This window comes from Accipiter gentilis, chromosome 8 (genome assembly GCF_929443795.1).
Source record: "Accipiter gentilis chromosome 8, bAccGen1.1, whole genome shotgun sequence".
Classification (NCBI taxonomy): Eukaryota; Metazoa; Chordata; class Aves; order Accipitriformes; family Accipitridae; genus Astur; species Astur gentilis.
This window is the reverse complement of record NC_064887.1, coordinates 37,356,824-37,379,305: the sequence shown is the minus strand read 5'-3', so window position 1 is coordinate 37,379,305 and position 22,482 is coordinate 37,356,824. Positions and strand designations below refer to the sequence as shown.

General features: G+C 53.9%; 1 protein-coding gene across 1 annotated transcript in view; it reads right to left on the bottom strand.

The window, feature by feature from the left end:
• Window positions 1–655: 655 nt before the first annotated feature.
• TMEM121 (transmembrane protein 121) overlaps window positions 656–22,482 on the bottom strand; it is a 37,214-nt gene continuing 15,387 nt past the window's right edge. Inside the window, exon 2 of the mRNA XM_049808142.1 lies at window positions 656–3,406. Coding sequence (XP_049664099.1) covers window positions 1,836–2,774 — 939 coding nt within the window. The 5' untranslated portion in view covers window positions 2,775–3,406 and the 3' untranslated portion in view covers window positions 656–1,835. The remainder of the gene's footprint in view (window positions 3,407–22,482) is intronic.

Below are 22,482 nucleotides of genomic sequence, written 5' to 3'. Positions count from 1 at the left end.
TTGGCTAAATCTATTGCAAACTCACTTTTGTTGGCAAAGATATCATTATATTTCTCAGCGGATTTATTCCCGGTAGAGAAACCCCCCAAGGTCATCCTTGGGCGACAGAGTGACCAAGCAAGGCTGTGATAGCCTGGTGCTAAATTTGGAAGGCTGGATCAGGGCTGGGTGAAATGTTTTGGACAGATCATGATGGGCTGAAAAGATGGAGACTAAAATGATTTGTGGATTTAGGTCAAATTCAGCGAGCAGAGCCAGGAGAAAATGTGGAAGAGAAATGTAAACAGCATCAGGCATTTTATTCTGTCTCCGCAAAACGAAATGTTTGGTTTAGAAAAAGCAAAAATATCCCGTTTCAGCATGTTTGAGATGCAGCTTTTCTGCTTGTCCCCTCGCGCCACCCCCCAGGTGCAGGCAGCTGAGAGGCGCCCAACCCCTGGGGCAGCATTTCAGCTGGAAAAAATGATTTATTTGCTTTCTGTGCCCACCGCTGGATGAGTGCAGGGCACAGCATCTCGGGAAGGCACTTGGGGATCCAGGGGAGGTGGATATAGGAGGAGAGAAGTGATTTGGACCATACGGGAGCTCATTCCCAAGCTGCCCCCCTCCCTCCCCACGCTGGCAGAAAAGAGACCACCAGAAGCCATTGCTCTCACGGGGCTTTTATTGTCCGGCTGGCCCTCGCCTCCCACCCTGCTGCCCACGGGCGGCCGAGCCCCTCGCCACAGCACCCACCGGCGGAGGAGACCCCTGCCCAACCCCGAGCCCAGCCGCCTGCCTGGGGCAGCACATCCTTCCCGGCTCTTTTTTGGGATTTTTTTTTTTTTTTTTTTTGGAAAGATTTTATTTTAAAAATATAGTAGCTGTGGAAAGCAGCCCTCTTTATAAACGCTCGATGCCGGAGTGAAATGCATCGTCGCCATCCTTATTACTAAGCCCTCCTGGGTGCCCGTGCCTGCCTGCAGCGGTGCCCGTGGGGCCAGGGTGGCTGTACCGGCTGCCGCAGGCAGGGAGGCTTGCAACGGCAGGGAGAGAGACAGAGAGACCCTTCTAAAAATAGAAATATTGTGCTGAGTTGTTTGGAGTGAACGAAAGACATAAAACACCAGCATTAGATTAGCTTTAGCTTGCCAAATATTGCTCCCGGCAGAGTCGGCGTAGCGCGCTGGTGGAGGCGCAGTCCCCCTCGTCCCGGGGCAGGGGACCCGTGCCGGCCACTGGCCCTGCTCCTCGCCACAGGGCTTGCTGCTCTCGCCCACCACTGACCGCAAGGACACCGGCCCCCGGGGCAGCCCGGGAGCTCCCGGGAGCCGTTATAAATAGGAAACTGTAAACACAACCATTGGAGATAAGAGACATCTACAATCACAGGGTTTACTGGTTCAAATGTCCCACCTTCCCCCCCCCCGCCCCCCCCCAACCCGTACACCTATGACCCTGTCCCCACTCCATAAAAAGGTCTCCGGTAACAAAATCTTCATTCCAGGCTTGGAGTAAAGGTGAGGTGCTCGAGGAGTAAAAAGGGACATTGCAACCTTAGTGGTCTTTGCTCAGGAGGGGAGATGGTGGCAGGAGGGAGAGAGAGGGTTAGCTGGTTCAGGTCCTTTGCAAGTTCATTTGGTTTGTCTGGAGGGCTCCTAGGGTTATACCTGAGATGAAGACGTCTAGGGGACACTCCATAGCTCAATTAAAACATGGTCGGTGTTTTGTGCCTAGAAGAGCCCTCGCTGCCGGGATTTTGTCCATCACGCTCACCCCGCGCAGCAAGAGAGCAGCATCCCTCCTCCGCTCGGCGCGGGGCTATCTGAACCAACGCTCGGCTGGGGGGTGATCCCTCATGTGTCGAGGATCTCGCTGGTGGGCGACGGCTCGTGGGGGATGCCCTGCACGCTGTGGATGGTCTGGTTGTGGGAGAGGGAGTTCTGCTGGAGCTCCAGGGCGATGGCATTCTGGGGGAACTCCTTCACCTGCCGCTTGTACTCGAGGAAGGTGCACGCCTTGGTGGCGATCGCGATGATGTTCTTGCCGATAAAGATGGTGGAGACCCTGCTGTCCTGGAACAAGACCATGTTGATGGCCCGGATGAAGATGGTGACGATGTTAATAGTGACCAGGCTGAGGACAGGGTAGAGCATCATTTTTTGCGGGGCAATGTGTTCCCCTTGCATGCTGATCTCACTGAGGGACACGCAAGGCAGGATCAGGAGGAGTATGTAGCAGTAGAAGAACATGAGCCCCTCTGCCCAGATGGGCAGGCCAGTCCTGTGTGGCTCCCACAGGTTGGCCTGGATGTCCAAGATATCCAGCAGGTCGAGAGCCACCCAGAAGAGGCGACCCCGCAAGTCCTCCTTCTTCCGAAAGGTCCGTATGTACTCCATGCTGTCCAAGGCCACCAGCACCAGGTAGAGCCCCGGCACGCAGATGGAGAGGAGCAGGGTCAGGGCTTTCCTGGCCACCGTCTCCAGGTTCTTCTTGTCTGCTTTGTAATTCTGAAAGATGAAGTACAGCTTGATCTCCAGCACGAAGATGTAGAGGAACCACAGGATCATGGCGTAGCCCCTCTTGGCCGTCTTCACCTCCGCCCCCACCCACACCGCCACGTAGCGCAGCACGATGAGGAAGCAGATGTCCCCCACTAGCACGATGATGCAGACGCCGATCTTGCGGGGCCCCTGGTTCTGCTCCACCAGGTAGGCGTCCATAAAGGCCATGCTGGTCATGATGACGATGGTGGTCAGACAGACGTGGCGCTTGTCGGGCGGCGGCAACACCATGGTGAGACGAGTGGCCCTCCCTCCGCGCCGGCACTAGGGGAGCGGTCCTGCCGGGGCACGGGGAGACATCTGCGGCAACCCCGGGCACCAAGGGCTGCTCCGTCCCCTAGCCCCAGGAACTGGTCCCCGGAGAAGCAGCGGCTCGGCTGGCAGCCCCGCTCTCCTGGGGCTCTGGGCTGCCCCTGCAGACCCTGTCCCCGGCTCTTCGCCCTTCGCTGGCCGTGCCCCGCAAGCACCACGGCTCTGCCCCCGGGCTGGCCGAGCAGCCCAACCTCAAGCAGCCTCTGCCACCAGTAGCCAGGGCTCACAGAAGTGTAGGGACTCCTCCAGGGATGTCCCTCCTCCGTGGCGGGTCCCCCATTGTTGTCAGGGTCTCCAGTGATCCTACAGCACTGGGCTCCGAGCCCCAAATCCTGGTACAGATCTCTGGAAACGCAGTCGGTGCCCGGGCAGCAGGCAGACCTGGCTGGCAGGGCAGGAAGGGGAGCTCTCCTCTTCCCAGTGAGACCCCACGCTCCTCTGGGGTCTGGGGGGGTTGCGCTTTGTCCTCACGGGGAATCACCTTCACACCTATCCCCGTGGGGCCGCGCCATGCTCCTGCTGCTCCCAGCTGTACGCGCATCCCTCCATCCCTGGAAAAGAGAGCAGAGAACGAGCGTTAGGGTCCCTCCACGTGCTGGCCAGGGGATGCTGAGGATGACAGCCCCCCTCAGCTCCTACCACACTGCAGCATGAGCTGGGCTCCCACCAGGAACTGGCCCACTGCCGGGACACCATGCCCTGTGCGTGGCTTAATGCGGAACAGCTTTTTATTGAGGATGAACACAGCCTAGGGTGTCCTGCGGGCAAACGTGGCGCGCTGCCCTTCCTCAGGCGCTCTCCATCCAAAACTCCGCAACAAGCTCAAGCCCTGGGTGCTCCTGCAGAGAAAGCAGGAGCGCAACCCAGGTGGAGACAGGCAGATCCACGAGTGTCCCCTAACACTGTGAATTCCCACTGGGGCTGTGGCACCCCCAGCTCCGGGTATCCCAGCCCGGCTGTGTCCCAGCTGCAGCGGGGAGAGGGACCCACACGCTCTGTGGAGCTCCCAGCCTGGGGGCAGTTCTGCTAAATTACGGCCGTGGGATTTTACCAGTTACTGAGGAAAGGAGCGCTCAGCTTCCAGCAAGGAATAAATAAAGGTGAGCTCTCCGGAGAGGGCTCTGGGTTTTTTTTTCTCACCGCTGGAGCAGCTGATGGGGTGTGAAGAAGCGCTCGGCACGACACGCTGCCAGACCCCTGCCCGTGGCTGCAGCAGGGGAGGGGGTAAAGCAGCTCGCAGGGTGTGGGGCACGTCCCTCCTCCAGTGGGGGTGAGGTTAGGGCTGGCACACGGGGCTTGGACTGTCCCCAGCATGGCAGGGGAGGGGGTAGCAAAGCTGTCCCCGATGTGGCATGAGATCCCAGCACGCCGTGTGACAGCTATGCCATAGCAGCTCCCTGACCCCAAGGACCCCCCCTATAGATCACCCCATCTCATCCTGCGGAGCCTGGCCACCACGGTCACATCTGCCCACGGATCCTCGTCTCTCATGTAACCCGTGCTTCGCCAGCCCTCGGCACCGGTCGGTGGAAAAGATAACATCTCCGGGGTGACGCAGCCAGGCTGCTGGGACTGAGAGCGTTCCTTACCCAGCCCGCCGGGGTTAGGCTGAGCCTAGACCTGGATTTGGAGGGCTGCAAAGGTGCTGAGCTGAACCCCGCAAATGTATGCAGTTTGGCTGCCCATCGCTTGGGGCCGGGGGGCATCCCTGCTTGCAGGAGGGGGACCAGGAACCGGGGAGAGCCCCGGGAGCTGTCTGAGGGACTCGGTGCCAGAGCCCACCCGGGACTCGGTGGCATTGCTTCTGCTCCCCACCGGCTGGCTTAACAAGGACACACACGCATCTGGGCTCTCTCATCTTTTAGGGAGAGAGACAGAAGTGGAGGTTGAAGGGAAGAAGCCAAGCCTAAGGAATTGTAAGCCATTAAAAACCTGGCCTACTTTGCACAGGGAAGTGTATTGCAGCTGCTTATGTTTATGGGGCCTCATTTAAATAAAACCTGGATTCTCTCCTGCTTCGGGGAGAGAAGAAGAACAAAGAAGAAAAAGTGGGAAGCCAGATGAGTCAGAGCCAGCCCCGACGTGCGCTTGAGTAGGGGGACACCAGGGATGCACGTACCTGTGCCCTGGTTCCCAAAGGATGTGGCAGGCAAGGATGTGGTGCTCAGCAAATGTTAGCAGGGAACTTAAAAACTGCCGCACCAGCCGGGACCCCGAGGCTGCTCTTCTGAGTTCACTGTTAGACTCGTGCACAGCAGGGAAAACCGGTGTGTTAAAATAATTGCTCAAGCACGAATTGCTCAGAAAGAAACCAAAAAGATGGGGGCGGGGGTTCATGTGTACCCCTAAACGGTGCTTCCCAGGCAAGACACTCACTGCAGCCCCGCTCTAACCAGCACGGCTCTCTGCGACGTCTTGTAGCTGCCATTTAGGGCTTCAATTTGTTCTTTCTTGAGGTTTCGGATAAAAATATACAGTCATTGCTGTAACTGCTTTTAAACTCATGCCAAGTTTTACAGGGGATTTATAGCCAAGGATGGATAATTCCAGATAAATTAGGTCTTTCAGGAGGGAATGGTGGTTTTTTTCTTTCCCCCTTAAGTATTTATGCCTTCAAAAGACAGCGGTTATTTAAAGGGCAGTGGGTGCATCACAGCACGTTAAGGTTAGGAAGCAGCTTGCTTGTAAATCATGCCCCTCTGCCCCTGTGCATTACATGTGTGGTCTGGGAAGCCAGGGGAAGGCACACGCTCCCAGCCCAAGCTATCCTCATGCCTACATGAAAGCACACAGAAGAACCCTACCCTGCCTCATGGTGAATACGCAGGGCACCAGACAATATTAATTCATGGTGTTTATATCAGCAGCAAATAAGTCTTTCACCACCAGTGCTGAGCAGAACGTTTTCAGCAAAATTGTGCTCAAATGGTGGATTCTTCCCTCCCGTCTGCTCCTGAATGATTTGCAGCAGCTTGGGATGGGTTTGATAAATATGTTCATTTATTATGGTGACCTTTTGGAGCGGAGGAAGGGGATCGCAAGGCTGAGCTGAATCACGGGGCTCGAGCGCTGCTTTCTCTTGGGTTAAATCCTGTATTACCCAGGGCGAGCATCTCTCTTGCCTTTTGCAAATAGTTTCCAAGCATTCACTGCAGTGCAAGCTCTTCTTATTTTCCAGCTGTGCAATAATTGGTATTTTCCCCACCTCTTGCAGCCCCGGTGCTGTATGGCAATATGGAGGTCTCTGCCTATCTGTGGAGCAGATCTTGCCCATTTGAGTGATGTGTGACCATCTTACCAGGGAGGGGGCACATAAAACTCTCCTCAGAGGGCTATCAAAAAATGCAGGTAGTTTTTAAACAACCATTACTCTGGGAAATCCTGATTCATACTTTTTAAGTGACTGCCTTTGACAGTACATTCAGAAAATGCTTGAGAAATGTGCTGGTTAAACAAGAAAATGAGCATGTCAGATAGCCACAAGAGCATACCTGAGGCAAATATTTGTTTAGACAAGAAATTTTTCTTCCTGCAGGAATTCTTGTAAATAAAAGGCAGCTCACCTTAATGTAATGAGCTCAGAGTGTTACAGATGCCAGTGAGCCAGGCTGGCAGCTTCCTACGGGAAGGGATCTAGCAGCCTTTGCATCCCACTTGATGCCAGGGCTCCCACGAGCAGGTATTGCAGCGATGCTTCACTCTCGGCAACTGTGGGCCTCCTTACTGGGACAAAATTCAATCCCTAATTGCATATTCTCCTCTACCACTATGCTACGCAAACAGCTCCGTTGCTTGCATTGAAGTGAGCAAATGCACTCGACAACACCCACAGCAGCTTGTGATCAGCTGGCGAGAAGCGGCCCAAGGGCAGTGTCCAGTCGCACCAGTGAAGACTGGCAGCACGCCACGGGGACAGGCAGCAGCGGCGTGTCCCCCCTCCATCTCCGGGGCTTGCTTGGGGACACCCCATTTCCCAGCCCAGCCTGCCCCTTCCCAGAGTCCCTGCAGGGTGGGAGAGGCTGTGGTGGGAATGGGGGGGCTGTGATTTCCAGGAGAGACTCGGGGTCCTGCCAGTGGGTCCAAACCCAACTGAAGTGCAGGGTTTGCACCCTCATCTCTGCCCTGCTTCCTCTGGCCCCGAGGGAAAACGAGCAGCAGAGGGGCAGCCAGCCCTGCCCTTATTACTCTGGTGCCTCTGCTCTGGCTGCGGTGTTATTTCTTGGTCTTGTACCTGTTTTTCCCAGCCCTCCCAGCTGCTATCCAGCACCTGTGGTTACCTGCGAACATGCGGTCACAGCCTTGCTTCACCATCAGCCCAGGCAGTTTGGAAGAAAATTAAACTGTGCTTCCCACCGCAACGCCCGTGGCTCGTTGCGGTGTGATTAATTACCGCTAGCTCTGCCGTTACCGGCATCTGCGACCCACAGCCACTCACCACCAGTGCTCTCCCGCATCCTTTCCCACCTCCGCTCGCATGGCACCAGGCACAGCACCCAAGAGCCGCCGGCATCGCCACGCACCCACACAAAACCCGACTCCCAGGTCTGGGGAGCAAGCAGCCGCAGACAAGCCTGGAGGGCTTGTGGAGCCACTGTCAAAACGCAGCCTCATTAATGCCAGCAGGCACTTCCCGAACCCTGGCTCTACCTGGCATATTAGTTTAAATTATTTAAGTGATTTGAATTCTGTCTATAAATAAAAGAGGGAGCGAGCAAGGCAAAAGTATACACAACGTGCTTCCCAGGTAGTTAGGATGCCGCATTGCATAAAGCTTCATTTGCACTTTAATTGCTTTGATTTATTCCAGCTTTCCTGAGTGTAAATCCAAAGCTCCCCTTCACTTAGTCCTTCAGCCCTCTGAAGAGCTGCTGCTCCACAAAGCCCTTTCCCCGGCTGGCAGCGCTCGCCCCGCCGTCCCCCGAGTCACGTCACGGTCCCCAGCGTGGCGCAGGGTGAGGCGATGGCCACGGCCACCTTTTGCGGGGACTAAACGCCGGCTGCGGCAGAGCAGCCCGGGCGATGGCATCGCTCCCTGGCAGCCGGCTGTGCTTCAGGGAGCGACCGAATTAACAGCCAAGCGACCTGCCCTCAGCAGAGGTCGGGGCTGGGAAGCGGCTGTTAATTGCTTATGCTTTTTTGTGACCCGCTGAATTATTTGCGAGGATAGGGTTTACAGGGAGAGCAAATTCTCCTCTGACTAAGAAACCGTAAATCATGTCGTCCCCGTGCCATTGCATTTCCCTGCCTCGCCTTGCTGAAAATTGGTGCCAGTGGGTGTCTCGTTCAGCCTCGCTGACCCGCAAGCTGGGGTTTTACCTGTCCCCCCCCCCGCCCTGCCCAGGGCAGTCCCTGGGGACTGATGGAGGGGGGGATGCTTGTACCCTGGGGAATGGGGAAGGTCGCTTCTGGGCAGCGGCTGCGCCCTGCCTCCTCCTTCAAGGCAGTACCGGCATCCCAAGTGCATCCTGTGAAGGAAATGAGATTGAGGAAGATTTTTCCGGACCCTGCCCACTAATTGTGTCTGAAGGAGGAAACAGCCCACTTGCTAATGATTACAGATAATTTAGCGTGTAGGCACATTGAGAAATGGGGAAAGAGCTGCAAACTGGTCCCAGAACCTGCCCAAAATAAACAATCAGCGGGGCTGTCGGACAAAACCAGCTCCTGCTTATACCAGTGACTGCATCCACTGCTCTCTCATGATGCAAACCCCCTCAGTTCCGTCAGGGGGTTCCTTTCACCTCCCTTTCCCAAAAAGAAACCTAAGCAGAAAGTATCAGACCTGTTGCCCAAGCAAGAAAAAAATAAAACTACCCTCTCAAGCACATCATTTTTATGATGGGATGGGGAACTGCTCCTTGCCCAAAGCAGAGCCCTGTGCGGGATGGATGGCCTTTTGTGTTCGCAGCCCTGTCCCCCACGGCCGTCCTGGCCAGGGTTCTCCCACCAATGCAGGCGGCTGGAGCTGCAGGGAACATGTCTCCATTCACAAACATGCCAAGTTTGATGATATTTGACAGCCATGTCAAAAAAAAAGAAGGCTTTTCAGATATTTCGGGTGTTTAAACATAGTGTTTAAAGAAGGTAAATGATTCATTTTGACTTGTACATAAAATGTTAAATTATCATACTATGTTTTGACACTACCAAAACAATTTAACATTTTCCCAGCAAAACGTGCTGTTTCTGTAGAGGAATTGCTTGGTGTTTCCAAGTCGGGTAGATTTTCAAGATTTCATTCTCATCTGGACCAAACCCCAGATTCAAAAGTGTCAAAATCCCCCACGGTTTGTTGGTTTGGGCGTGCAAAACAGAGTGCATTTACCAAACATCTGGTTGTGTGTGCATTTGCCACAGTGGGAGATGCACGTGGAGCTCAGTGCCCGTGGCGTGCAGGTCCTGGTCACGGAGGTGTCCCCACCCTCGGTTCCTTACTGCAGGCTCCCTGCACCCTCTTCTCACCCTTCAGCAGGGCTTTCCCCACAGGTCCTGGGGGAGCTGTGCCCAGCATTGCCTCTCCCAGTGGCGATATGAGTTGCCCCTGCCAGAGGAATTTGACGCAACTATACTTTTTTTTTTTGTTTTCCAGGCTGTTTCTCCACTTTTTCGAGACGCTGTTGGATTTTAAGTGTTGCCTCCAGCACGCTCCCAGCCCACCCCACAGTGTGCCGTCAGTAGATATAACCAACACCCTCGCTGGTCCCCCCTAGCCAGGTCACCCGTGACAGTGCCACTCCTTCTCCCCCTGGCACTGCAGGATTGACAGTATACCTGCAACTTGCATTCACACAAGTCATCTAACTAAAATACAGCAATACACCGCCAACTTTGACCTCTGCTGGTACTTTCTTGGACAGATAGGCCTAACTCAACTGGTCACCAAGTTTCACCTGCAAGCCAAGCACAGAGCTTTGATTTTCTCTGTCTTACAAACAGGCATAAATGCAAACACCAGGACCAAACCAGGCCAGGAGCGTAAAACTTGGATCCGATTTTGGTAGCTTGAGGCTGTACTTTTGTGCGTGAATCACTGCCAGATCCTGAAATAACCTCGCATCATCAGTATTAGGGGAAAGGAAAACATGGAGCCAGCGCACAGTCCTCACATGGACGCTTTCCCCCACTGCCTGCTGGAAATCCCTGTAGACGGAGGATGGAAAAGCTCCCTGCTCCTCCTCATCCTTGTCCTCACTCTCCTGGGTGCTGGCAGGGAGGCACAAATTTTCCTGGGAGCACTGCTCCCAGCACCCTCACCCAACGCACCAGAGCGCTCTCGGTGCTGCACTGGCAGCATCAGGTACCCGAGAGCCAAACAGCTCTGGCTGCCCCTCACCTCATCTAGGCGGGATTGAGAGGGAGTCAGCTAATTAAAAGAAAATGGAAGCTGGTGTGTGAAGCTATAAATAGGAGAGTGCTGGGAGTTTCCCGGTGCTGAAAGCATGCTTGTGGAGGAGGGGGTTGCTGAGAGCTCTGGGCGTTTGGGGCAGAACTTTAGAAACCTCCCAGGGAAGATGGATCTGAGCTCTGCAGGCATCCCCTACTTACACGAGACAGCATTTAGGTGGGAATGATTCTGCCACATGGCACAAGGAAAGGTTGCGGGCAGCAAGTGGGTGATGCATATAAAGCAGGGCAAACTTAAGAGGGAAGAGCTGGGAGGACAGAGGGGCCTGGCTCTCAGACTGCAATCCTGGAGACATCTGCTACTTGATGCTGAAGGTATTGAGCACTTTCTGCGCTCAATGGCTTTTGGGAGGTGCTGTGCCAGCTCCCAGAGGAGGGTCTGTGCTAGGGTGAAAGGATGGCAAGAAGAACCGCGTGTGTCCTGCTGCCATGAGAAAGCTCCCCACCTTGTCTCCCAAAGCGAGCGGAGTGTCTGTGTGCATGAGGAGTTAACTTCAGCATCACATCGGTGGGGAGGCACCTCTGGAGACCCACCAGCTGCCAGAGACAGCTCCTGAGCAAAGCAAGGGGTCATCTCTGCCCTCCCTGGGAGCTGCCTCGGGCTTGTCCCTGCTGCCAGGCTGTGGTGGCATATTGCGGCTGGGCAGCAATCAGAGAGAAACAATTATGCCCCTGTTATTTCCTCGCTGCCCTGAGCATGGGGTTAGTGGAGGTGGGATGAGCCAGGCAGTATGCAGAGCATGAGATGGGCAGGCTGCTGCTGCTGCTGCCATCAGTCTGGCCTTTGATTAAGAGTGATTGTTCTATTCTTAATTAACACAAGGCAGCTGCTGGCCACTCTGGTGGAATGAAGGAGCAGAGCCCAGTGATGGTGATAAAAGGAGAGTGTGTCTGCTGGCTCCCACCAAGCCTGGCAAAGCTGCCCTCTCGCCTGCCATGCACCTGGGCTGCATACGATGCTACCTCCAAACCTCGCTGGGGAGCTTTCCTCCTCCTGCGATGCCAGGATTCAGCTGCTGTATGAACTAGTGGCAGAGATGGGGGACTCGGTTAACCCCTGGGGTAATTTTGCCGCTGTCTGTTCTGCTAAACTACCTTGAGATGGTGTTGCTGACGATGCCTGGCTGGCTCCCACAGGGTTTATTCCTCCATCTACTCCTCAGAGGAGACCTTCCTGAGACAGAGCCTCTCCTGTGACAACAGGTCTCATCCTCTGGTGATACCTGGCGTGCTGCTGCTCACCCACGTCTAAGGCAGCCATCTGCCCTGTATGGGGCAAGGGGTCCCCCAAGAACAGGCGTGGAGGTGCTCAGCCTGTGGTGTCTCCAGCTGAGCCAGTTCATCACAAGCTGAGAGGGCATCTCAGCTATTTTTGTTCCCTAGTGAAGCGACTTGTGCAGCAAAGCTCACCTCAAACCTCAGCAATGCAGGGACAGCAAGCAAGAGAAAACTGGTGAGTGATATGCAAAATCAAGGAACCTTTGCCTTGCCACAGACTTGGTGAATTTATTTTGGCAAGGCTGGTCCAATGTTAATTATTGATGGCAATATCTCACTGCTGGTCGTCATGAAATCTTAGCAGGACAAGAACTCCCAGTGGCACATCCTCCAGCAGACAGCTATTAAGTTGTCTGGTCTTAAATCACGGTTGAGTCATGGTAGGGTGCTGGTGATACTGCAAAGCTGCAGTTGGGCCTCCGTGGACTCTGCTCTGTTTGCTCTCTATCATTTAAGTCCATGCCACCACCAGATCCTTTCTGGAAAAGCTGCTCTGCAGGATGGTGTGCCGGTGGGTCGCAGTGCTTTTTAGGGTCAGGAGGACAGCAGGCAGATGTGGTTGGCCCTCCGTGTAGGCACCAAGCTCAGGGTCACCCTCCCCACCCTGTGTGTGCATCAGCCTCTGGGGTGCGAGCAACTCTGGCATCTGCTGCTCTGACATCGTTTGGGAGATAAACATTGCACCCATCTCGATGCAGTGCAAGAAAAATAATGCCAGTCCCAGAGGTCACCAGGAGACATTTCTCTTCCTCTGGTTTCCAGCCTTCCTTCTGCCAGCCATCTAATAAATCTAATAAAATCTGTCTTGCTGGTGTCTAATTCAATTCCGGCATCCAGAGACCAGACTTCTTATATCACTCATAGACCTAACCAGCTACATCCTTGGCATACCGGCCAGACCAAGGGGCTGCTGCAGGCTACTCCAGAAGAGAGCGATTACCTGGGATCAGAACTTGCTTTCCCAATCAATTATAAGTTTATAGGTTCTCCTTGGGTCACACCTAATTGAATTATTTAGATGCTTGAACACCATGGTCAGAAGCAGCTGACAACTTCTAGCCTGAAGTCTGGGTGCTAAATGAGGTGCCTTGTACTTCATCTTGAGGACAACTCTCCACAGCACCTCCTGTTTATACCCTCATGCGGCACTTGGCAATCTGCAGTGTGTTCAGCCTAACACCACCTCCAGCAAGCGGCTGGGCTTTGACTTCTGCTCTAGAGGCAAAGGATTTCCAAGGTCGTATGGAGAGTTGTGACCAAGCCTGGTTTCCCAGATTTGCTCCAGCACCTGGAAGCACAGAGGCAGGAAGGTGGCTCTGGTCCATGGAGCATCCTCTGGTCCCTGGCCCCAGCGGCTGCAGGGTCACAATTCAGCAGAGCTTGAAGGCTCACAGAGCCAGGGCTGCAAATGCCCTGATTTTCAGCAGCTTTGCCACCTGTGGGGTAGGCAGTTTCTTCTTCTGGGAACGTAAGCACAGAGGCAGACGATACGTGGCTCAGAGTGATTTGCACTCTCCTGAGCTCCCAGGAACATGTCTGACAAAGGCTTCTGGTCTCATCATCTTCAAAGGAGGATCACCTGTGCTGCGTCGCGTGCTGCTGATAAACTAGCACGCAGCTCCCAGCCGGAGGGATTTGTGTTTCCCCAGCGCTGCCCTCCCAAAGGTCCTCCAGCCACCTCCCAGGCAGCAACACGACGATGCTCCAAGCCCTCCGGGAGCCAGACTGGAGCGGTGCTGGGAACTGCCGCAGCCCCTTGCACAGGCACCAGCAGGCACGCAGCCGGTAAGGGGTCGGGGTGGCCAGAGCGAGCGTGCATTGCGGGATTTGAAATAACAACCTGTGTATCTTGGTCAGAATCTCTGGTACCTTCTCCTTTGCATCTGTCCTGCAGCGCCAGCCAGTTGGGGACACTTTGTACGCCTCGGGCAGCTCAGACCACCAGTGACCCAGCCAAAACACCCATGTGGTGACCCCGCAGGGGTCTGAGCTGCTGGTTAGGCAGCACCCCATCCTGCGAGAGGGGTATGCTGCTTGTTTGGATTTAGCCGTTCGTTTGCACGAACCGTTCGTTTTTCAGGCTTTCTTTGCTAATGTAAATTCTTTCCCTCCTGCAAACAAAACTCTTCATTAAAAAAAAAATAAAAATTTGAGTCATCGATCCTTATTGAGGATCCGTGCTCGTAAGGACCCGCGTGTCACACCGGCCCGTGGAGCAAGGTGAGCCGGGGAGGGTGAGCAGGCAGGGGCAGGAGCCCCGTCCCCGGCAGTGGGAAAGCTCCCGGGCTCCTCGCTGCCGGGTCCCAGGCAAAAAGGGCGCTCAGCGCGGAGGCTGCACGGAAATTGGGAGATGCTGTGGCTTCCCCACGCGACAGCGTGAGCAGGCGTCCTCGCCCCCAGGAGGATGTGACAATTTGCTGTGCTGGAGCTCATTGCCAAGGATATAAAATATTTATGGCTGCTCTCTCTTGCTTCCCGTTTCAAGCCACGGTGACTTATTTGTTACAAATTTACATACATGTTTAAAGACATCTTTACCTTCCTTCGAAGTACAAGAGGTTTATTTCTCCATGTAGCGTTTTGCCAGTCAGAATCAGCTACCCCGTCTACTCTGTGCCTGCATTTGTCCCTGGCTTCAGTGCTCATTTTCCTCTTGGTAATGATTATCATTATACTAAGAAAAATGGGTCATTTAGAGTGGTTTCTCCCCAAATGAAAGGTTGTGGGATAGAGGATATCATTAAAATTCTAAACCTGACTTCCAACCTCAAAAGCAGGCTCTTGCTATTCGGGTATCTCTGCGGAGGGAGGAAGGGAGGGAGGGAGAGAGGGCGCACGATGAATGCGCTTTGGCCACAAAATGACTGGCTGAGTCTGCGTGGCCTGTGCCGCCGACATCTGCGCTGGCATTAAATGCCCGCGGGCTCAGGCCGTCGCCTGTGCTGCTGACACACGGATTCCCTGCCCGGCGGTGGAGGGCAGAGGCTGCCTGCCATCCTCTCCGAGGCTGCCTCCCGGCCGGCGCATCCGCACGGCTCCCGCTGCACCCGCATCCCAGCCACGCTGTGCAACCAGAGCAGGCGACGGGAGCTAATTCCTATCATAAAAAGGGCAATTTAGGTCCTGCCAGGAGGGATGTGGCCGGGTCAGGTTCCCTGCAGAAGGGGAGGCTGGCAGGCTTAAAAGCCCGTGCTTGGACGAGGGAAGAAAGCAGGCTGAAGTGCTCGGACGCAGCATCCCTGGAGGCAGCGCCTGCCTTGCCTTTACGCATTGCTGGGGCTTAAGTAACCCCCATCGGAGAGTGTCAGTGCTGTTCCATGGGCCAGCTGGCCACGGGCTAGGACGTGCCACCAGTCCCTCCGACACCCCTGTCCTCACGACTGCCGGTGCCTGGGGACGCAGGAGATGCTTGCCCAAGGTTTCTCCTCAACCCTGGCTCCTGGCTCCCAGCACCGGCATCCCTGCCAGGCTCTGGGCTGACTCCTTGCCTCCTGGTTTCCGATGATAGGAAAGCGTGCCCTGCCCAAGTTCAGTGCTAGCTTTGTGACAGCAGCTCTCCCACCTGCCTGGTGTTCTCCGCTCCCCGATTTCCAGCATGCTGCTGCCCCAGAGTCTCGTTTCTATCTCCTGGTATCCCCAGAAGGGGCTTCATGGGGAATGTTTTGCTTGGAAAGGCTATGCAACTTCTGTGCAAGCCTGAAATTGTTGTGTACAGAGCTGTAAGGCAAAGCTAATCCGTTTTGCAGCTTAGCCAGCTGCTGAAAGATGCTATTTAGGAGCGGGGAACTGCTAACTGTTTCTCTTCCCCCTGTGAAATGGGAGGGACAAGGGATATTCAGAGGATGAGAGATGGAGACTGACCCAAAATGGCTAATTTAGAAACATCTTTTAAGAAGGGAGACTTGCCCCAAATTGTCAACTTTTGAAGTCGTTTCTTTTAACCGTACTCAGAACGGACTAATTTTTCATTCTCTTTTTTCACATTTTAAATCAAAATGCACCTGGAAAGCCCTCTTGCTGCCGATCACAGCCAAGCAAACGCACGGCAGCTAACGCCACGTCTCGCACGCGGGGCGCGGGAACAACTGCATCAGCCCACTGCGGTGACTACATTAAGCAGCTCCACGTCACAACATTGACCTTGCACGGTCACAGCCATGGAGTTATTTAGCGTGCATCACTTCCAGGCTTGCCGTGCCTGGGTGTGCAACCCTCCCCGTGCTACGCAGTCCCCAGGCACCTGAAAATTGTGGCAGCTGCAGAGCTGAGAGTCCCACCGGGGAGGATGGAGGCAGGGGAGCGTGGGGGGGGATGCAGGGCAGGGAGAGCAGCTCTCCTCCTCGGGGCCACGTCTCCATTAGGGGTGTCTGACTGGTAAGTTAGTTTTGGTCCAGCAGACAGGCTGAAAATCCAACGTAAATTATTTCTGTTTGACCGCCATTTAATTATTTTCACTTGGGTTTTTGAGCGAAATAAAAAACTGGGAGGAATGGTCAGGAGTCAATCTGTGCTGTTTTGTTCAGCCTCAGAAAGATGTCCTTTCTTGCTGGGGTTATTTTACCATTCTCCCCCTCCTCTCTGCTGCTAACTTTAGATTTACTTTCAAGTAGTAAACTGTTTGGACTTTTCAGGAACAATAAAGAAGATAAACACCGTGTTGTGTGGTTTGCTAGAAAACATAGTTCCAGGGGAAGAGGATTCAAACCTCATTCCCAAGTAATGTCAGACAAGGAAAAGAACAGTAAAACCTCTTTCTATCCACTAACAGCCACAGAGCCATCAGGCACCTTTGCTCCTTCTCCCTCAGCAGGAGGGGAGCTCATCCCTGGGCAAGTGGCAAGAAAGTGTGGAACAGATCAGACATTTCCCAGTTTTTCAGAGAAAACATGTGAAATGTGGTAAATGCCTTTCTGGCAGGTATTTCTCACTGAATTTTCAACTGTAAGAGGCATGGGAAAATTGGTGTTTGTAGAGCAACAGGCATCCCTCCTGTACAAAACAGGCAATCATGAAACCCTGCTAAGAAAGCAGGGAGACTGGGGGGTTGCTGCAGCCTGGGTGATGGCTGAGCTGGCAGAAAGCCCACCAGGCTGCAAAAGCACAGCGGGTGCACTTGCAATCAGCTTTTATTTTAATTTGCATTCTGAAACTTGCTTCTGGAGGCCCTCCTGACCTTCCTACTTGAGCACTTCGCACAGATTTTGGCATGACCATTTTCCCTCTCCCACCCTTGCTCAGCCTTACCCTTTGCCACCCTCCGGCTGGACACACCACTGCCCTCCCACAGGGTTCCCCACAGTCGCAGCCCACCCCTCCTGCCTGATTTATCTCGTTAGGCAGCCATTTCTCATTAGGATTTCTGGCAGCGCACCTCCCAGCGCGGGGGTACCCAGGGGACTCTCCACCACCGCGACTCCAGGGGTGCTTGTCTGCTCTGCAGCACCGTGCATTACAACGACGCTTCCCTGTATTAACATATTTGCATGAAACAAGCTGTCTCCTGCTCTGGGTAGTTAATTCCTGTGTAATCAGGTAGCTAACATCTGTCGCAGCAGCACCACGAAGCCCACACCTCGTAGCCACCACCGCGCTCAGCTCCTGCCCACAGGGACGTCCCCATCTCCCGTGCAGCCTCTGGGCACAAGCAGCCCAGAGGGACTGGGTATGACCATGGAGGCCAACCATTGGACAGAAAACCACGAATTTCTGTTGTCCGAGGGATGCAGCAGAAATGTGCAATTGAGACCGGGGGTCCTCGCACCTCCCAGTCCTCGCCCGGTGCCTGGCTGGCCCCTCTCACCCGATGGAGCAGGCACCAGGCAAAGACTCAGCTCACCCCAAAACCAGCTGTCAAGCATTCCCCCCCTGAAAACAAGAGGTGCTAAGGACCTGGATCTGTGCAGCTGGGGAATGGCTTTCAGACAGAAAAGCCACTGCAGCTGAGCTCTTCTGGGGGAAATAGCAGTAGTAGTTCTTTGCTCTTCCCAGGCACAAAGCAGCTCTAGCACCCTGAGGGCTGATTGCAATGCAATTTCTGCTATTTCAGGCTTTGGTGAACCACCAGCGTGTTGCTGTAGGACACGGGGATGGTGGGACCCTCGTTTCGCCTTGGGCTGTGCCCTACAGAACCCTGACCCCCTCCTGATAAAAGCATGGCTCGAGCCGTTCATCACTTAGCTCAGCGTCCTGCTTACTCAACTGCGGGCTCCTGCCAAAGGAGGGACTGGCCTCCTGGGCTGCGCTTGGCTGACACCACAGCACTCGTGCTTCCTTCCCTGGGGACAGCCATTAGTGCCATTAGCTCTGTCCCGCTCTGCTGCTGTCCCCGACGAGCGCTGGCCCAGGGAGGGGACATTGCTCCGAAGAGCTCTTGGCCAGCGGGGATGTATCCCTGCTTCTGTGAGATGCTCTTTGGGCTGTTTCCCCCTGCGTTTTGCTTCAGCTCAATTTTGGGGGGTTTCTTCCCACCTTGGGAGCCCCACAGCCCTTCCCTGACCTCCCTTCTTTCCCAACCCCTCTTCCCAGCCCCATTTGGGTGTCACAGCCGTCACCCTACCCCTGTGTGACATGCTGGGGCTGGTGGCTGGCCACCTTGCCTGTAGTGATGGCCAAGTGTTTCTAACCACGTAGCTAAACCCTGATGTCCTGCTGCAGGAATGGATTGAGCTCACCCAGGCAGGACATGCTCCCTGTCTCCTGTACTGCTTTGCTCCCCAGAAATAAGGGCAGCTCCAGCTCATGGGGGCGCGTGGGGTGTGCAACCCCCTGCAGCGCCCAGCCCCGCTTCCTGGGTGGGGAGGTGGGTCCCCTGACCCTCCAAACCTCCCCTGGTCCTGGGACTGAGCTGGATGAGGAGCACGCTGATTTGAGTGTTCTTACGTGAATACCGAGCCATCTATGGCTTTTTGGGTGCATCTTTGTGTTTTCTTCCCATTGAAAGCTGATTTCTTTGTGCCGTACTCCAAAATAGCTCAAGTGTACTTGTAGGAGAAACTGTGGAGAGCTGGCTTTTCTTTCCCCTGAGCTGAAATATAAGTGCCATTCTGCATGATGCTTCTGTGAGCTGCATCCTACAGGATACCCTATAAGGCTCTGGCCCTGAGCAATGGCAGGATTGGGAGACACAGCTAGATTCAGGCTTGCACTAGTTTGACCTCAGGACAGCTTTAAACTGATTAGGACACACCCAGTGCAAATCCTGAATTAGTCCAGTTTATAACTAAATAATAACTATACACAGCTTCCCGTTGAATGAATCACATGTGCATAAATATACCCCTTCTGTAAATTTAAACAAGGTCTTGAAACGCAACTAGCCATTTATCACCATACACCTCTGCCACTGTCACATTGCCGCTAATGCTAGGATCCCCTTCTCTGAGGAGCAAGGAGTCAGCCCTCCGGTTCATACACGGTTTGGCCCACAGCAGTTGGCTGAGCATCTTCAGTAAGAAAACAATGCAGGTAAGGAGGAAGGAAGGAATGAATATCTTACAACAAACACAGGGCACATCTGTCCCCTTTCTGCTAGCTGACAGACATGCTACACCGAACACCAGCTCCTAGGAAGTCATCACTTATCCCCGTGTCTTGCTAGACAGCATCCGCTGCAGGCGAGATTATAGATGGACTGTTAGAAGTGATAGTAGATGCTAAGATCCCATTACAGGTGTCATTTCTTCTGTCAACACATGGGGAGTTTATATCTGCAACTTCTGTTCGGTGACGGTGAGCTTCCAGAGACAAGGAGGTTCCTCGGTGTCAAGCGATACACATTTCCGTGGGCTGGAGATAACCCGGAGTGACAGTAAGTGTTTTGGGACTCTGCAGTGAGAAAGAGCATTGTTTGTTTTGGGCAGTGCTCACCAGAGAAAGTCTCCATTTTTTGGTACAAATGCTACATACCAGGAACATGGAAAAGATTCATGAAGTCTAAGCTGAGCAAGGCCACCCCACCTTCCATTCCCTTAGTGCACTGAAAGTAATAGAAAACAGATCTGGTTTTTTTCATTATTCATTTGGAAATTCATCCAGTTGGGAAAAAAAAACCCACACCCAAACCTAAACAATCCATGCTTGGGTCACATTCGGATGCGAGCCCTGAACCTGAGCCTTGTACTCCGTCCCCAACTTAACCAGGAATCAGCTCGCCGCCTGAGAACGCCCAGCAGCGACAGGGTTTTGCCGGCAGCTGTTGCCTTTGGCTCTCTGTACCCCCACATACCAATACAAAGGAAAATGGGATGGGTAATTTAATCCTATCCCGCTAGAAGCAAAGCAACACACAAGCCTGCTCATCCTCTCCTCTAAGTTTAGCCCAACACTGTATTAAAGAGCTGCTACTGGATTCTCGCCAGCCCCTACTTAGCTAAACTACCTGACTCTGCAAAATAGCAGAAAATTCTCCATTCTGTGTCATTTCTGATCCTTGGGAGAATGACCCACGTCCATCAGGGAACTTGACCCCCCCTGGGCCTGCAGGAAGCCAGTGTAATTTGGGAAAATGGGTGGAGCGATGAAGGCTTTCCTGTGACATTGGGCATTTTTCCCGTGGACATAGTGCTGCCTGGAGCGGGGCTGCTGGAGTCTCAGCTCAGGGCTCCTTCTGTCCCTCCACTGTAAGCCCATGAACAGTAATGAATAAATCTGTCCCTGCTCACTTATAAATAGTTTATAAAAGGTTCATAAATGATTTCTAGATGTTTTAATGAATAGTTAATCAATTGTTGCAGGGCCCAATAGGTCAGCAGATTGCTTATAGCCATCAATTACAATGTCTGCTGATGAGCTTATGAGCATCAGTAGGACTCCACTGATGTCTGTGATGAGCTTGTAGCATCTATAAAGAGTTAATAAATAATTAATAAACGATGCGAGTGCTTTTAATTAAAAGCTGCAGAAGGTCATCAGAAAATGCATTCTTGGAAAGCTATGGGCAACACAGTAAGCAAACTTCTCTGCCTGAGTTTGAATCCCTGCCTCCGAGGAGCAAAGCTGGCGGAGACGTGCCAGCCCAGCCCGGCAGGCAACCCTGCTGCCCGAAAAGCAGCAAATTTCCTTCGCTCACGGCAATGCGGCTGATTCAAGAGAAACTCTGTGCCTGCCACGGGCTGGAGCAAGGCAGATCGCTCCTGATCCCCTCTTTGAGCCTGGCAGCGGGATGCAGCCGTGCCCGCACAGGGAAGCTTGGCCACCTCATCCCCAGCTGCTGCAGAAGCATCCTCCGTGCGCTGGCTGCCACAGGGAAGGCACTGGGAAGCCAGGAAATATGGATGCTAGGGAAACCGAAAAAAAATCCCAATTTCGTGGAGCTCTGGCCTGTGCCTCTGGAAACCAAAGCGCTCTACTCTCCTGGCCAAAGGGTGATTCGGGGTGAGCTGCTGCTCCCCTGGCCACAGCATCCCCCTCTGCCAAGGGGGGAGGATGGCACACAGAAATGCAGTACTGAGGAGCTGTGCACTGTAGCACCATGAGGCATAATGTATATGGTGTTTGGCCTCCTTCGCAGAAGTGCTTTATTATCATTAAACGCTGAATATTTCTGGATGATAAAAGCAATTAAGTGTAAAAAAAGGTAATGATCCATTCCATATTGCGTCCAAAAGATATGAAAATCCCTCATAAAATTATCACCCTAGCACGGAATTGGACCTAAATATCTTTATAATGTAAGACAGAGAACTTTGCTTACAGTCAGAACATTTATAAGGCATTCAATTAGCCACTGGAGGGTTTCTTAGTATTCCCCAATTCTCCATGAGCAAAGAAGCAATTACAGGAGATTCTAACTTTTTAAATTAAAGACAAAAGACAGGAGTATTTGGATAAAACCTGTTCCCAGGTTCACCCTGGAATGTACATGCGGAGGAAATTTCATGCACATCAGGCTTAATTTACTGCACAATTTAGTTCGGAGCCAGAGCGAGACTCTTCCTGCGCATTTGCTGGAAGATCCTTCTGCGTGGGAAGGGGACCGGTATGTGATGTACTGCTCCGCGAGCGGGTCCTCAGGATGCTCCAGCGAGGGGCTCGTCCCTCGTCCCCCTCCTGCTCCCTCCGCAGACCCCACCACCCCTGCAATGTCCCCGAGCCCTTCGGCAGGGGGTCCCATCCCCCTCGCAGAGCCAATCTGGGGGTGTCCGTCATGGGGACCCCCTCCCCCTTGCTCCTGGCCCGTGGGTGCTGGCAGCGGCCGCGCACATGTGGCAGTGGGTGTCCGTGCCTGCAGCCCGTGCTGCCCCGCTGCCGCTCAGCCCCTGCGTGCTCCTCCAGGCATCATCGCGTGGCGCAGCCATGCCCAGGGACTAATTTAGGTTGGAAATAAGGTGTATATTTGTAACGGGCAGTTAATGGTGAGGGTAATTAATCACAGCAGCAGATTAGCGAGGGACATGATGGATTTCCTGATTCTGACATCTTTAAATCACAATCAGTTTCTCCTTCCAGACCTGCTCAGGCTGAGCCAGAAGCGATGGGCTCAGCGATGCATCGCGCGGTCAAACGCCCCCACAAACTGGTGCTGCTGTGGTGGGTGTCCCCGTCCGCATCCACCCCGCTGCGGGGTACGGGGGCTCGCCCACCCTGGGAGAAGAAGAACCTCCCCCCGCAGCGGGGGCTTCGATCGCTTTCCCCCGATTATGATTTTGAGACCGTTTCAATGGATCGAGATGTCATATCTGTAGTGCTGCCAGGAAACACCGTTTTCTTTTCGTATGCAGCGAGGATCAGGTCGTTTCATCTCCTGTACCTGCTCTGCTCCTCCAGCAGAGAGGTAGGACTGCACCTTCCCAGGGCAGCAGCACCTCTCTGTTCCTTTCGGGGTGGCTCTGGCAGACCTTACCCCACTCACCGGGGGAGCAGCACCCCAGCACAGCCCCTTCCCCGCAGCTTCTGGGGATCCGCACCCTCCTACACATTTGCGTGGGCGTTTGCTTCTTCAGAGCTG